The sequence below is a fragment of the Notothenia coriiceps genome, unplaced genomic scaffold (assembly GCF_000735185.1).
Source record: "Notothenia coriiceps isolate Sejong01 unplaced genomic scaffold, NC01 NC01_scaffold00009659, whole genome shotgun sequence".
NCBI lineage: Eukaryota > Metazoa > Chordata > Actinopteri > Perciformes > Nototheniidae > Notothenia > Notothenia coriiceps.
In genome coordinates, this window is record NW_011342360.1 from 251,932 (window position 1) to 264,226 (window position 12,295).

Here is a 12,295-nt window from a genome sequence, read left to right on the forward strand (position 1 = left end):
AACCCCAGCGCCACCCCCTACGAGGAGTCTAGGAGGAACCTGCTCAGCAAGTTTGCTCCCCAGAACACTGGCCCTCCTTCCTCCCCCTGCCCCGCCTCCCCCTCCAAGGACCCTTCATCTGGACCACCTGCTCCCCCGAAACCAGGCAAGCTCAACATGGCCAACCTGCCCTTGGGGCTGCAGTCCAAAGTGAACCACGTGAAGCAAACGGGCGGGGACTACCCTACCCCCCCGCCTGCCTGCGCCTACTTCCCCCCTCCTCCTCCGCCCTCTGATCTCTTTCCCCCCCTCCTCCTCCTCCTCCGCCTCCTCCTCCTCCACCCGGTAGTGACTCCCACAGCGGAGCACCTCCTCGAGTTGCCGTGGTGAACCCCCAGCCCCAGGCCCCGCCTCCTCCTCCGCCTGTGCCTCTTCTCAGCAACTCAACATGGGGAAAGAGCTCACTGAAAAAGACTCCTCCACCGACACTTGCCCGGCGCAGCAACACGACCCCGGAGCCCCCCAGCCTCTCCTCACCCCCACCCACCTCCCCAAAGGGCGGCTCAGGCCAGCCCAACTTCATGGACGACCTCCACCGGACGCTGAAGCGAAAGTCGGTGGGACGCCAGGGCTCTCTGAGCTCGGCCGGCCTGATGGGGAAGGCGGAGCCCGTGGGGACGATGGACGACATGGAGCTGCCCCCCCCGCCCCCCGAGCTGCTCCTGGACCAAGGCAAGCAGAGCAACGGAGGAAACGGGGGCTACATGTCCGGAAACATCTCAGGCTATGCAACGCTACGACGAGGACCCCCACCTGCGCCACCCAAACGGGGGGACATGACCAAACTTACTTGAGAGAGTTGGACTTGGAGATCAGGACAATAAAGAGATGGATGAATAGACAATGAGAGATGAATATGGAAGCTCCTGCATTGCTCTTGGATCACGGTGATAAATTGATTACTGTAAATACTGAAACCCAAACCAGACCATGGTCCATTAGTGTTTATGTTTGGCAATCTGGATGGGTGGGGTTTACATGTAAAACTAGAGCAGGCAAGTTTGACATCGCTGAAAAGTAACTGTTATTTTTCTGCGATTAGTCTAAACTCTCTGGAAGACATTGTTTGGGAAACCCCGCCTATCTTGTACCCCAAGCAGATTCAAACACTAATAAGAATTGTGCAAATATTACTGGAACCATGTCTGAGCCAAACCATGTTATCCGCTTCTTTGCCATACGGTTGTGCCGCGTAAAAAAAAAAAAAGTTTCTGCTCGGTACTGCATGGACTCCATGTGAGAACAAGCGGTAAAAAAAACACGAGGCTGTTCTGGTGTGTGTGCATGAGTGAGAGCGAGAAACTGGACACGCATACATGCATCGTGTGCATGCACGGTGTACGGCGGGGAAGTAGTTAGTGGCGGCCTCGTGGAGCAGGGACGGTCTGCTTTTATATAAAATTATTTAATGATCGATAAATGGAAGGATTTTTTTTTGTTAATATAAGTCTGTCTTTCAATAGCTGGTCAGCAAAGTCTAGAGAGAAACAAAGGAATGTATATGGGAAGGTGTGTGTAAACATAAGGTCAACAAGGCAGTAATATATACATTTCTAGACTGTGTTCAGAAGGAGCCTTATCCCCAAAGTCTTGCACAGAGGTCAAAGCAGAAAGGAGATTTCTTCCAAAGGTTCAGCAGAGTCTGGACTGTGCAACCGGAAAGAAACAAATAAACTGCTTTTTTTTATTTAACAAAGGAGGTGGGGGCGGGCTGTGGTGGTGTATCTTCGTCGACCGTGTCCCGTGTTCGTTGGCTTGATTTCGGACCGTATCCTTCAGTTTCTGTACAGTTGAAGCTGCTACTCCGTTAGTCTCCGCCCTCTTCTACAGGCAACAGGACGTAGAATGTACAGGTTGGATTCAGACCATGTGAAGTATATACACACCCAGTTGAAAAAAAAAAATGTGTCTGGTTAATGTACAGAGCGTTAAATCATGATAACAGAAATCATCTGAGCGCCATAGCACTGAATGTCGCTCTGTCTCGTGTCTTCATGGTGCCGGTGATGCGCGGGGACTAAAGGCCTACAGAGTGGATATTAAAGGGTTTACATTTCTTGCAGCAATGCCTTTTCAGGGTGCTTGTGCTGTGTTTCAAGGAACTCATCATCAACTCGTCCCTGTGTGCCAGCATGACATATCATTAATATTTCAGACTGTTTAAACTGGTTTTGAATTGGCTCTAGTGTGGAAACGTGTGCTTGGAGTGATTTCCACACAAGGCCCTTTTTTATCATGCTATTATTTTGTCCTGCAAATCATTTCTTATAACTGCGTATCATTGTCTTTTAAGCAGGATGTGTGCTACAGTACAGTATGTAAGTTATTGATGTACTGTTGATGTGGGGCCAAGTGAAATGAAGAAAAACGGTTGCAGATGTGATCGTCTTGCATATAAACTGAAAATCACAATATAAATGTTCAAACCAGACCTCAATCTGTCTCAGAGTCCTACTTTGTTCAAATGATCCAGAAGATCTGTTTAGGTGACTTAAAGGGTCCTCATGGTTCATGTTTTTATTTTGTGCCTCGACTCGACTGTGACGTGTTTGCATGCTTTAATGTTCAAAAATTGCTTTGGGAACTTTGTGAGGATTGCCTTTGCAGACCATGTACATGCACCAAAACCTATAGAACAGGACAGAGAAAAACCCGAAAAAGAATAACGGGGCCCCTTTAATGAAATGCATTAAAGCACCATGATTTCAAATGGGAGGAGAACAGTCTTTAGGCTCCATCTAGTGGTCTTATCATGCAAGACGACAAAACACATTTTACCTATGGGGATTGAACTATTACCTCCAACAGTCAGGTATCATTGAGTAGAATCCCACAATTGAATAATAATAATAAGGGACACAAATCTCCGTGTGCAAATTCAGTTTTTACTTCCAGTTTGTCTTCTGAACAGCACTTAAGTGTTTCCAGAGTGAGCTGAAGTCTCACACCAGGTAGTTGGCGAACGTGTCGCCTCGAGGCTGGACGTCCACCACCTGTTTTTGGAGGGAGTGAGTAGGCAGGACGGGTGGAGGAGATGGGACTGTTGACAGATATAAGGTTAGTTAAACACTCTGAATACAGCCCTTGTAAATATATTTTTGAAATATTCAAGGCAAGCACTTTGAAAACCATTATAATAAATCTAATTGAAACACTATTTAAAGTTGAAATGCTCTTACCTTGATTTGCAAATGGGACGTTGAACTGTTGTCTCCCTCTTGAGAACATCTGTGAATAAACATAGTATTGTTGAAAGCTCCACTTTCTCACCTTTTGTTAAGGGTTTGGATTCATTGATTAAAAATGCTGTTCTATTTTCATGGAAAACCTTCGAATAGACTTTCATTGTCCACTTTAATATAGGTTATATACCTTGCTATGGCTTAAAATGGATAAGGAGCTTGTTGAATTAGTGTCAAAGTCAGCTCTACTTTCCCCCCTTTAGTCCTCACCTCCTCACTGGACTCAGAGCTGGAGCTGGAGCTGGAGGAAGAGCCACGGCCACATTTGAGAGACACCACCTGGGTGGAGTCGGCCGACACTCGAAGCCGACTGGAGCAGGAGAAGGTCGGCTGCAGTGAAGGAGGAAAGAGCGGTATATTATTCACAAGGCAGAACAGATCTGATCAGAACACTCTGTCCCAGTAAATCAGTGCCAACTCAAACAGTGGGCTGCAGCAGTCTGTCAACATGTGTCCCTCCCAGAGATAAGATATGAGTATTGTACAAGTACACTTTAACATTCAACAATCGGACACATGTTTTATTTGCTTTTTGCCGTTTGGCGCATTCTCTTTTTGTGTTACACCCATGTGGCAGCAATCTAAAACGAACCACAATAAGATCCCTGACATTGAATATCTCACCGCAAAGAACCCGGGTCTGAAGGCACATGTCTGGGGGTCTTGTCTTGAGGCCTTCACACACTCCGTCTCTTTAATGGCAAACACCATCTGCAGGTCTACGGTGTTCAGGCCCATGGGAATCACCTGGCATGTGATATTTGTTATAATCGAAGATAAAACAAAGATGGCATGACCTCTATTCTGTAAATAGCCACTGCAATTATTTCCTGCAACAACAATTCAAAAATGACCACAGAAACTGCAGTTTAAAATCCTTTAAGGTTGAATGTGCTGACCTTTGTGACGGAGCCTCGAGTCGCCCGGTAAAGATGGCTGACGGCGTACACAGAGTTGACCCTGGCTAGAGCTACTGTGAGCCCCCTGTCTGCCATGGCCCCCAGCTCAGAGTCATACAGAGGGACTCCTGCATAGATGTGGAGAAAGTCTGTCACTGAGTCTCCTCATGAAGTGCTGCAGACGGAGATCCACTCACCTGAGCATCGCACAGCCTGCAGCAGCGCCAACAGAAGCACGTAGGACTTCATCTCCGAAACTTAAAACCTGTCTTTCATTTTCTGACTTCTAAATATATCCAGATTTTTTTCTAGCAGCCCGATGCGCCTCCTTTTACCCTCAATAACCTTTCAAATGAACTCCCTCCCCTTCTCTGTCACGCTTCTTTCACTCAAGACCTGCTAACCTTTGTTCAGCAGTATTGATCCCAGGGTGATGTCCTGAATGAAGTGAGCTCTACGAAAACAATGTTGACTCAGGACAGATGGCGCAGAGGGATATGTGACGGGTCAGAAGACCTGAGGTTGTGTGTTTGAACCCCCGTGATGCTCAGGGATTTTTAAAGAGCTTTACTCAAAATGATGAGGATAAATGCGTCCAGAGAACAGGTCTTCATGTACGTGAGTTGGTGGCTATCTGGGTTTGTTCTCGACACTTAGGCGCCTTAGTGCCGAGAACAGATCTGCTGCTTAGCATGTGCGGGGTTCGAGTCTACTAGAGGCAAGGTAGCTAATAAAATAGGTCCAAAATAGAGAAATAAAATAGGCCAACAAAATAGGTGAAAAGTAGAATAAATAGAGTTCAAAGATAGGACAGGTGACCAACTAGAAAAGCATAGAGAAATACGGGTAATGTAAACATTGAGCTCAATGTGGGGATCAAAGAGTCTTTTCTTTTCTAGATACTTAACTCTGACCGTTTGCCCTATGACTCTGTACTGAGTTTACCAAATGAAAGGTTTATCGCTCAGAGGGATAGAAGACTGACCGTGAGACTGCAGGCTATGGGTTCAAGGCTTTTCAGGTCCAGTCGTCTTAGATGAGACGACAACTCATGCTATCTGCCCATTATTTGTATCCGTCTACTAAAATACTCGCATCTCATACTTAAGTAAAAGTAATAATACAGCAGCGTATGGAAATAAGTCAGTTTAGTAAGGCACAAAATGTTTATTTAAAAAAGTCACACTTAACTATGTAATTATTCAAAAGTAACAATAGTAGTCACAACATTTTTTTTAAATTACAGTTGAAAAAAGTCAGTATAGTTTGTCTTGAAAATAAGTAAAGTATATAAAACACATTTCATAAAGAAGTACGTCAGATTAAATGTAATAAAGGTCGTATGTCATCTTTTTGAAATGTTATACTATGACTTTTTTATATTGTTCTACATGCTGTACTATGACTGTTTACATCTTATTTCAACAAACTATACTACAGCTTTATTTCTAACAACTATACCATTACTTTTGATTCCAGAAATTCCATACTATGACTTTTAAAAGTTGTTCACAACATATTAGATAGTGTTTATGTATTATTTAATAATAAATAAACACAGGAATAAATAATTATAATAAAATGTATTATTGAATATATTTATTACAGTGTTAATTTATTATTTGTATGTATTCCTGCATTTATTTATTTCTGTATTATTTAGTTAATTTATTCCTGCATCTATTTGATCATGCCTGTGTGAGATTTGAACCCTATTTTGTAGTCAGGGCAGGAATAAATTAACTAAATAATACAGAAATAAATAAATGCAGGAATACNTCTGTAACAATATATCTTCAACCAAATGAAGAAATTGGAATTTTAGTCATTGGACGTCCGGCGCAAACACTGATTAGTACATTTTAACGGTTTCTTCCTGTGTCTTATCGTTTTAAATCAATTTGGTTTGGAAGCTCAATGACCAAACTCCCAAGATCCCACACTGCTTCACATCCATCACTTTGTTTTGATTGCGAGACCTCTTTAGTGGGAGGGAAAAATGACCAATCATTGTGAGTTGAACCACTCGACATGACCATGTCAGCTGTCTTCTCTTTGTGTGTATAGGCTATACGAGATGGATCTTCCATATCTTATACATCCACACAAACACACGCCACCTCTGGCTTGTGTGTATGTTCTCTGTGCCGGCGGTTCTGGGCCCGATTTGAGATGAAATACTGGTTGGGTCTGGATCCCGTCTTCAGCTACAACGCACAGACTTAGCGTCCCTGAGTCCACGTGTAGACCACCTCGGACCCGGATAGGCATCTGCAGAGACAGGAAAAGAGACGAAAGGACATGAAGTTAGCTTACATTTTTTTTTTATTTCACAATTTCATTTGTAACACAGAAACATTCCAAATGCAGATGGAGCGCCCTGTCGTCTCTGATATAACATGCGCAGAATGGAACGTCTGTGTGCGAGTCTTTCTTAGCCTTTTATGATAACTAGGACCGGCTTAAATCCAAAAAACACTAAATGTTGTTTGCATGCCTCCTCATGTGTGTGTGTGCGCGTGTGCGTGTGCGTGTGCGTGTGCGTGTGTGTGTGTGTGTGTGGTGTGTGTGTGTTGTGTGTGTGTGTGTGTGGTGTGTGTGTGTGGTGTGGCGTGTGTGTGTGTGTGTGTGTGTGGTGTGTGTGTGTGGTATGTGTGTGTGTGTGTGCGCTGTGGGGGATATTTGAGTGTATTTTTTGTTTAAACCACACCTTCTGGGTCAGAGGTGAGCTCGCCTGTCGGCAGGAACCCAGGCCGAGGTCAGATTAACTGAAAGTGTTGCATCACACGCTGATGAAAAACAGAGCTGCCAACTCTGAAGCTGCTTCCTCATTCTTATCTCATGTTTCAACAGCGGACATCCATTCTATCCCGGCGCGCGGGGCGCTGAGGCCTGAGGGCCGACTCAGAAATAGGGCAACTGTTTTTGGGTCTGAGGACGGACACGGTTTGTTGGTCTTTATCTGTTTGTTGTTCAGCTGCAGATTCCAATCATAGCTTAATAGAAAAGAGGGATACTATTGGTGTCATTGGTTTGTAGTGATTTTTGTCACGGTTTTCAAATCAGCCTCATATCAAAGTGCTTGACACACGTATGTAAGGATGGGAGCAGGAGGAAGCAGCGCTGTGAAAAGGAGAGGACGCTGCTTGTAGAAGATTGCTTAATTGTTTATATTTCTCTTAAAAGGTGGGATAGGTAAGTTTGAGAAACCGGGCTCGAGATACACCTTTGTTATATTCCATGGAATGCTCTTAACATCCCCGATTAGCAAATGAACTAATCTGAAGTGCTTTGACACAAAAAATCCATTAAAACAAAATATTCATCTGTGGAGAGCGTAGCGCTACAAAAAGCACCGACGACGCACTACTCAGTCTGAGCCGGCCGGTCTAAAGGTAACTGGAATGGCCTACCTGCTGTCAGCCTTCCATCTGTGCAACAAACTTATTCTCTGCCCTCATTGCGTCATGTGCGCGTTCGTGGTGTTGTTGGAGCGAGGGGCTCTGTGAGGAGGAGGCAGATTTCTTCCGGCTGTGTATTTTCAAATTCTAGCGCACTCGAGCTGGTTTCTTCAAAATGACCTACCCCACCTTTAAGGCTGCTGCAAAGAAAGGAAAGCTATGATATCCTTTAACATGAAAATTACTGCTTTCAGTGTCACACATGCACGCAATCTGAAAAGATGTGTTGAATTTCTGTCGCTCAATGTCACAAAAGTTGGCGGGCATTAATGAAATCATAAGTCTATTTTTTATCCGTTTTCCGGCTTCAGTTTGATTAGTTTTGTTGTTTCAGTTCATGAAAACCACCCTCATGTCAAGTACACACTCATATCCATTTAGGACAAACCAAAGCTGCATAAAAACATCAGATTTGAACCTTTTTCCTGATTTTCCCCGTTGCGTTGGCCTTGTGTAACAGCCGGGGTATTCCTGTCCTCCTGATAACATCTCCACTTCCTCTCGGTGCTCACTTGGCAGCTGTGCAGCGGAGAGGAGTGTGTGCAGAGTTTAAATGTAGGCACTGTGAGGCCAAAGGCTAGGGCCCTTAATTTTAGGGTAGTTAGATTGCAATGAGGGATTATTGGGGAATTTCATTACGCAATGGAAGAGCTAAAGACTTTGGCAGGAAAGACGGTGCACCTGTGCCAACTTTTCAACAGGTCACGCTTAATGCTCCCGTCTTATGTGTGAGGCGAGCGGCTCCTCCAAACTCACCACTTCCTGTTCGGTGCGCTGCATTAAGACTAATGGAAATACATGTAGAGGATTCACCCACATGCGTTTCTCCTAAACAACACAAGGTACCGATAAAAGTCCGGGTGACACACAAGGGAATTCAAGCATCCCAGTTAAATCAGATTTTAACTGAATGGAATGAGAGCTGGACAATCAAAAGTGAATGATAGCGTTAAAATTACAGCTGCACTGATTATTAGATTGATTGCTTATTCCAAAAACTATTTTAATCATCAATTTACCGTTAAACCTCTGCTTCAAGTTCTATATCATAGTATTGAATATCTCGTGGTTTTAGACGGACAAAACCAGAAGGGATCAACATTGGTCGTCTTCCAAAATCAGCCAATTAAATCCATTTACTTTGTTAAGGTTAGGAAAGTAAAAAGGATAGTAAAATACATATTCTGTTATGTTTAAATCGAACTGTACAGTTTGCTTAAATGAAAGAAAAGCAACAGTTGTCAATTAAGCCGGTGAAATTGGCTCGAAATGAGAAAAATAAGGCTTGTTGTCAACAATGGGGTTCATTACTCCAACAAGTGCAAAAGGTAACTTGAGGACAGCCTTGAGAAAGCAAATGGATGACGTGTAGACTTTTAAGTGTCTATCAAGATTTTGTGACCTCGTTAAGACCCCCTAAGTCAGGGGTGTCAAACTCAATTTCATCGCGGGCCACATCAGCATTATGGTTGCACTCAAAGGGCCGGTTGTAACTTTAAGACTATATAAAAATACATATATAAATATATCATATATATAAAATAATGTATTATTACATTATTGCCTCTGCATTGGATTATTACCGGATAGGTTAATAACTTCATAATTAACTACGTCTGAAAGCAGAAGTCTCTTCAGTGAGAATGTTACAAAATGATTGAAAAAGTTCTGGAGGAAAAATATTTTTGAAATAAAAAGTAACATTTTGAAGAAAAAANGCTTGAGTAAAGGAGGGGGGGGGTGAGTGGGGGTTGGGGCGTTGAAAGGCATCTGCTTAATACTCTTATGTAAAACGGAACTGTAATACACTTCAGTCTCTAGTAGAATCATTAATAAAAGTGTGGATTTCCCCTGGCTTTTTTATTTATTGTGAAACCTGCTTTTGCTTTTAAGCAAAGGGTTAACGGGTTCGCTGCCTGCATGGATGCAGGGCTGAAATGTGGATAAGTTAGTTGAATATTTGATAGAAGATAGAATAAAAAGCCGCTTATCTGGCTAGCAAAAGTCTTATCACACATTAAATTAACAACACTAGAGAATACCTTAATATCTTTGCACGCAACATGTATACAAGTCAAAGATAAATATACTAAACGAAACGTCAAGAATACTGAATCAGATCTGACGTGTGCAATAATATATATGTATAATTTACTATCAATACTTTTAGGGGAAGTGCAGATTAGATTCAAGCTGCACTTTTTGTAAACAAACCAACCTATTCATTTAAACATGCATTGTACCCCGAAATGCACTGTGTTTGTACTTGAGGCCTCCATGAAGCACGTGCAAATGCAATTCTCACTATATTTTAAATCATGCAAGCAAGCTAGCCGTGTTCTGTCGTCAATTGTTGTCCAAATAATCCATCAAAAGTTGCCAATTCTTAAGCATAATTTGACCACTTTTGGCCTCCAGTGACATCGCTTAAAGCCACCAACTGCTACTTCCTTTTTTACGAATAATGGAGCAAAGATTTGAAATGTCCATTCTCTTTCTGTAGAAAAGCACCTTTAACTTCCACATGTCATGAATAGTCCAGATCCTTTTACAGGAATTTATAAATCTTACAGTTAATTTTAAAGTATTTCTCCGCCCCTAAACAATCAAACCGCCGTCTGGTGTTCTGATTATTACAAGAAATACGAAACATTATCTGTGAATTCCTTTTAGCCGAAGGACTAACGGCGGTAAATCATCATTCATGCAGCTCCGAGCTGTCTGGAGAGCGTCCAAATCAGAGGAGGGAGTGCTGATGAGTTTGAGCTCAGGGGTCACGCTCAGACCAGTTGGTTCATTTACTCTCTCTTTGCGTTTCACTCTCTTGCTCAGAACTTCCACAGAGCAAATATGACACTCTTAGCAACATGCTAACATGCTATAAATGGAATAAATCCAGCTTGGATTCACCTGACAAGTGTTACTGGAGGTGGAAATCACAGATGTGTGAAAACAGCCGGCATGTTTTCACAATCTGAAACTATTTTTGCAACTTTAGCATCAACTTCTTAAAGTTTTTTGTACTGCATGTACCTGCTACATGACGTTCTTATGCATTTTCAAGAAGGTCTGGCAATGGTCATTAAACGTCTCAAATGCTGCAGTCTGTTGCTCTGATTAAAGTCACATGGAGTTAACTATTGTTCCCTCGCCTGATTAAAATAAGTCTGGAAGCCCCCCTGCTGTTAATTCAGTCTAGACAAAGTAATGAAGCACTTGTAAACCTGACATTCAAAACAGGCAGTCAAAAGTTAAAGCTCGCCTGGCCTTCCTCGCTGTTCCTCTGCTCGCTCTAACGGCAAGGCTTTAATAAGATAGTCTGTTTAGTTATTCCTGGATAATAAATCTTGAGACCTTCGTGTATAGCTGAAAATATTGTTTGCATGTGCAGTTCAGAGCCTTTAATTAGCAGGTCTAATCTTAGACCACACTCCCGTTTGAGGACATGAAGAGATTATCACACAGGTTTCTCTTTGAAGACATCTTTGGGGATATGACTTCTGCTCTCTCACACACCAATATCCTCCTTAAAATAACTCCCGGCTCCAAAGTGGATAAGATGTGCTGTATTGCGGTGTGTCGGGGCTTTAAAGAGTATATGCTGTGGATTATTTTAGCTCATTTCCTAGAGGATTATCTCTAGTTTGGACGTCTCTGGTTTACCCTTCAGGGCAAAATGCTGCTCTAAAAAACTCACCAGTTGACCAGCATGGCAGCGTCGTTCCCCGCGATGAAAGGAAGTTCCCCTCGGACGTGTGGAAATACAAATCCTTGGGAGAAAAGCAGTAAGATCCACCAGAGGAACATGTTCCTCCTCATTCCTCTGCCCCCAGTCCTGTCGGGATCCATGCATCAAGGGCGAAGGTGACCCCGGGGTGTCCCAGGTCGGCAGCGCCTGGACGTGTCTGGATGTTTCCGGCGATAGGAGAGGTTGACACTGTGATCCAGACAGCCTGGAGTCATGAGGGCGTCAGAGGGCCCAGGTGATGGGGTCTCACTCAGAACCACCGGTGTTTGGGACCTCCTGACTGCGGCATGGCTGGGATAAGCTTTGCAGATATTTACCTCTCGTTTTAGTTTAAGCCTCGGTGCATTTTCTGAGTTCTTCTACCCCCATCAAGAACGCTTCACCATTATTCCACAGACAGCTGTCAAACAACAAAAAGTATTTAAATAAAATGTCCACACTCCGTTAGCCCCCCTCCATCCCACCAGTGATTAGCAGCGGCGAGTGTCCCTCTCCGTGGCTCTCAGTGTGTGTGTGTGTGTGTGTGTGTGTGTGTGTGTGTGTGTGTGTGTGTGTGTGTGTGTGTGTATGTATCAGCAGTTGGAAATCATGCTTCATGTGTGTCTCAGTGTGTGTGTGTGCGTGTGTGTGTGTGTGTGTGCGTGTTGCTGCCGGGATTGGGAGGGCGTGACTATGGGCTCTATGAGGATCCCGGGACAGGAAGCCTCACCCCTCCTCACCCCCCCTCTCTCTCTTTCTCTCACTGATGGCAGGATGCAGATTGTAACCAGGGATTAGGGAGGTTCAAAAATCCGATTTTGCCTGGAGAAAGCCGTGTGTGTGTGTGTGTGTGTGTGTGTGTGTGTGTGTGTGTGTGTGTGTGTGTGTGTGTGTGTGTGTGTGTGTGTGTGTGTGTGTGTGTGTGTG

The 12,295-nt window shown here is 43.7% G+C and overlaps 2 protein-coding genes across 2 annotated transcripts in view; one reads left to right on the forward strand and one right to left on the reverse strand.

The window, feature by feature from the left end:
- The window catches only part of LOC104945519 (ras-associated and pleckstrin homology domains-containing protein 1-like), a 50,207-nt gene extending 47,731 nt beyond the window's left edge, over positions 1-2,476 (forward strand). Inside the window, 2 exon segments of the mRNA XM_010771203.1 lie at positions 2-282; positions 285-2,476. Of these exon segments, the coding sequence (XP_010769505.1) occupies positions 2-282; positions 285-833 (830 nt within the window). The 3' untranslated portion in view covers positions 834-2,476.
- Positions 2,477-2,904: 428 nt separating this feature from the next.
- On the reverse strand, positions 2,905-4,739 carry LOC104945514 (secreted phosphoprotein 24). Its single transcript, XM_010771197.1, has 6 exons — positions 4,378-4,739; positions 4,181-4,308; positions 3,906-4,028; positions 3,492-3,611; positions 3,219-3,267; positions 2,905-3,079 (listed from the first exon to the last, which is right to left on the reverse strand). The coding sequence occupies exons 1-6, from the start codon at positions 4,427-4,429 to the stop codon at positions 2,982-2,984; spliced, it is 570 nt and encodes a 189-aa protein (XP_010769499.1). The 5' UTR covers positions 4,430-4,739; the 3' UTR covers positions 2,905-2,981.
- Positions 4,740-12,295: the final 7,556 nt, after the last annotated feature.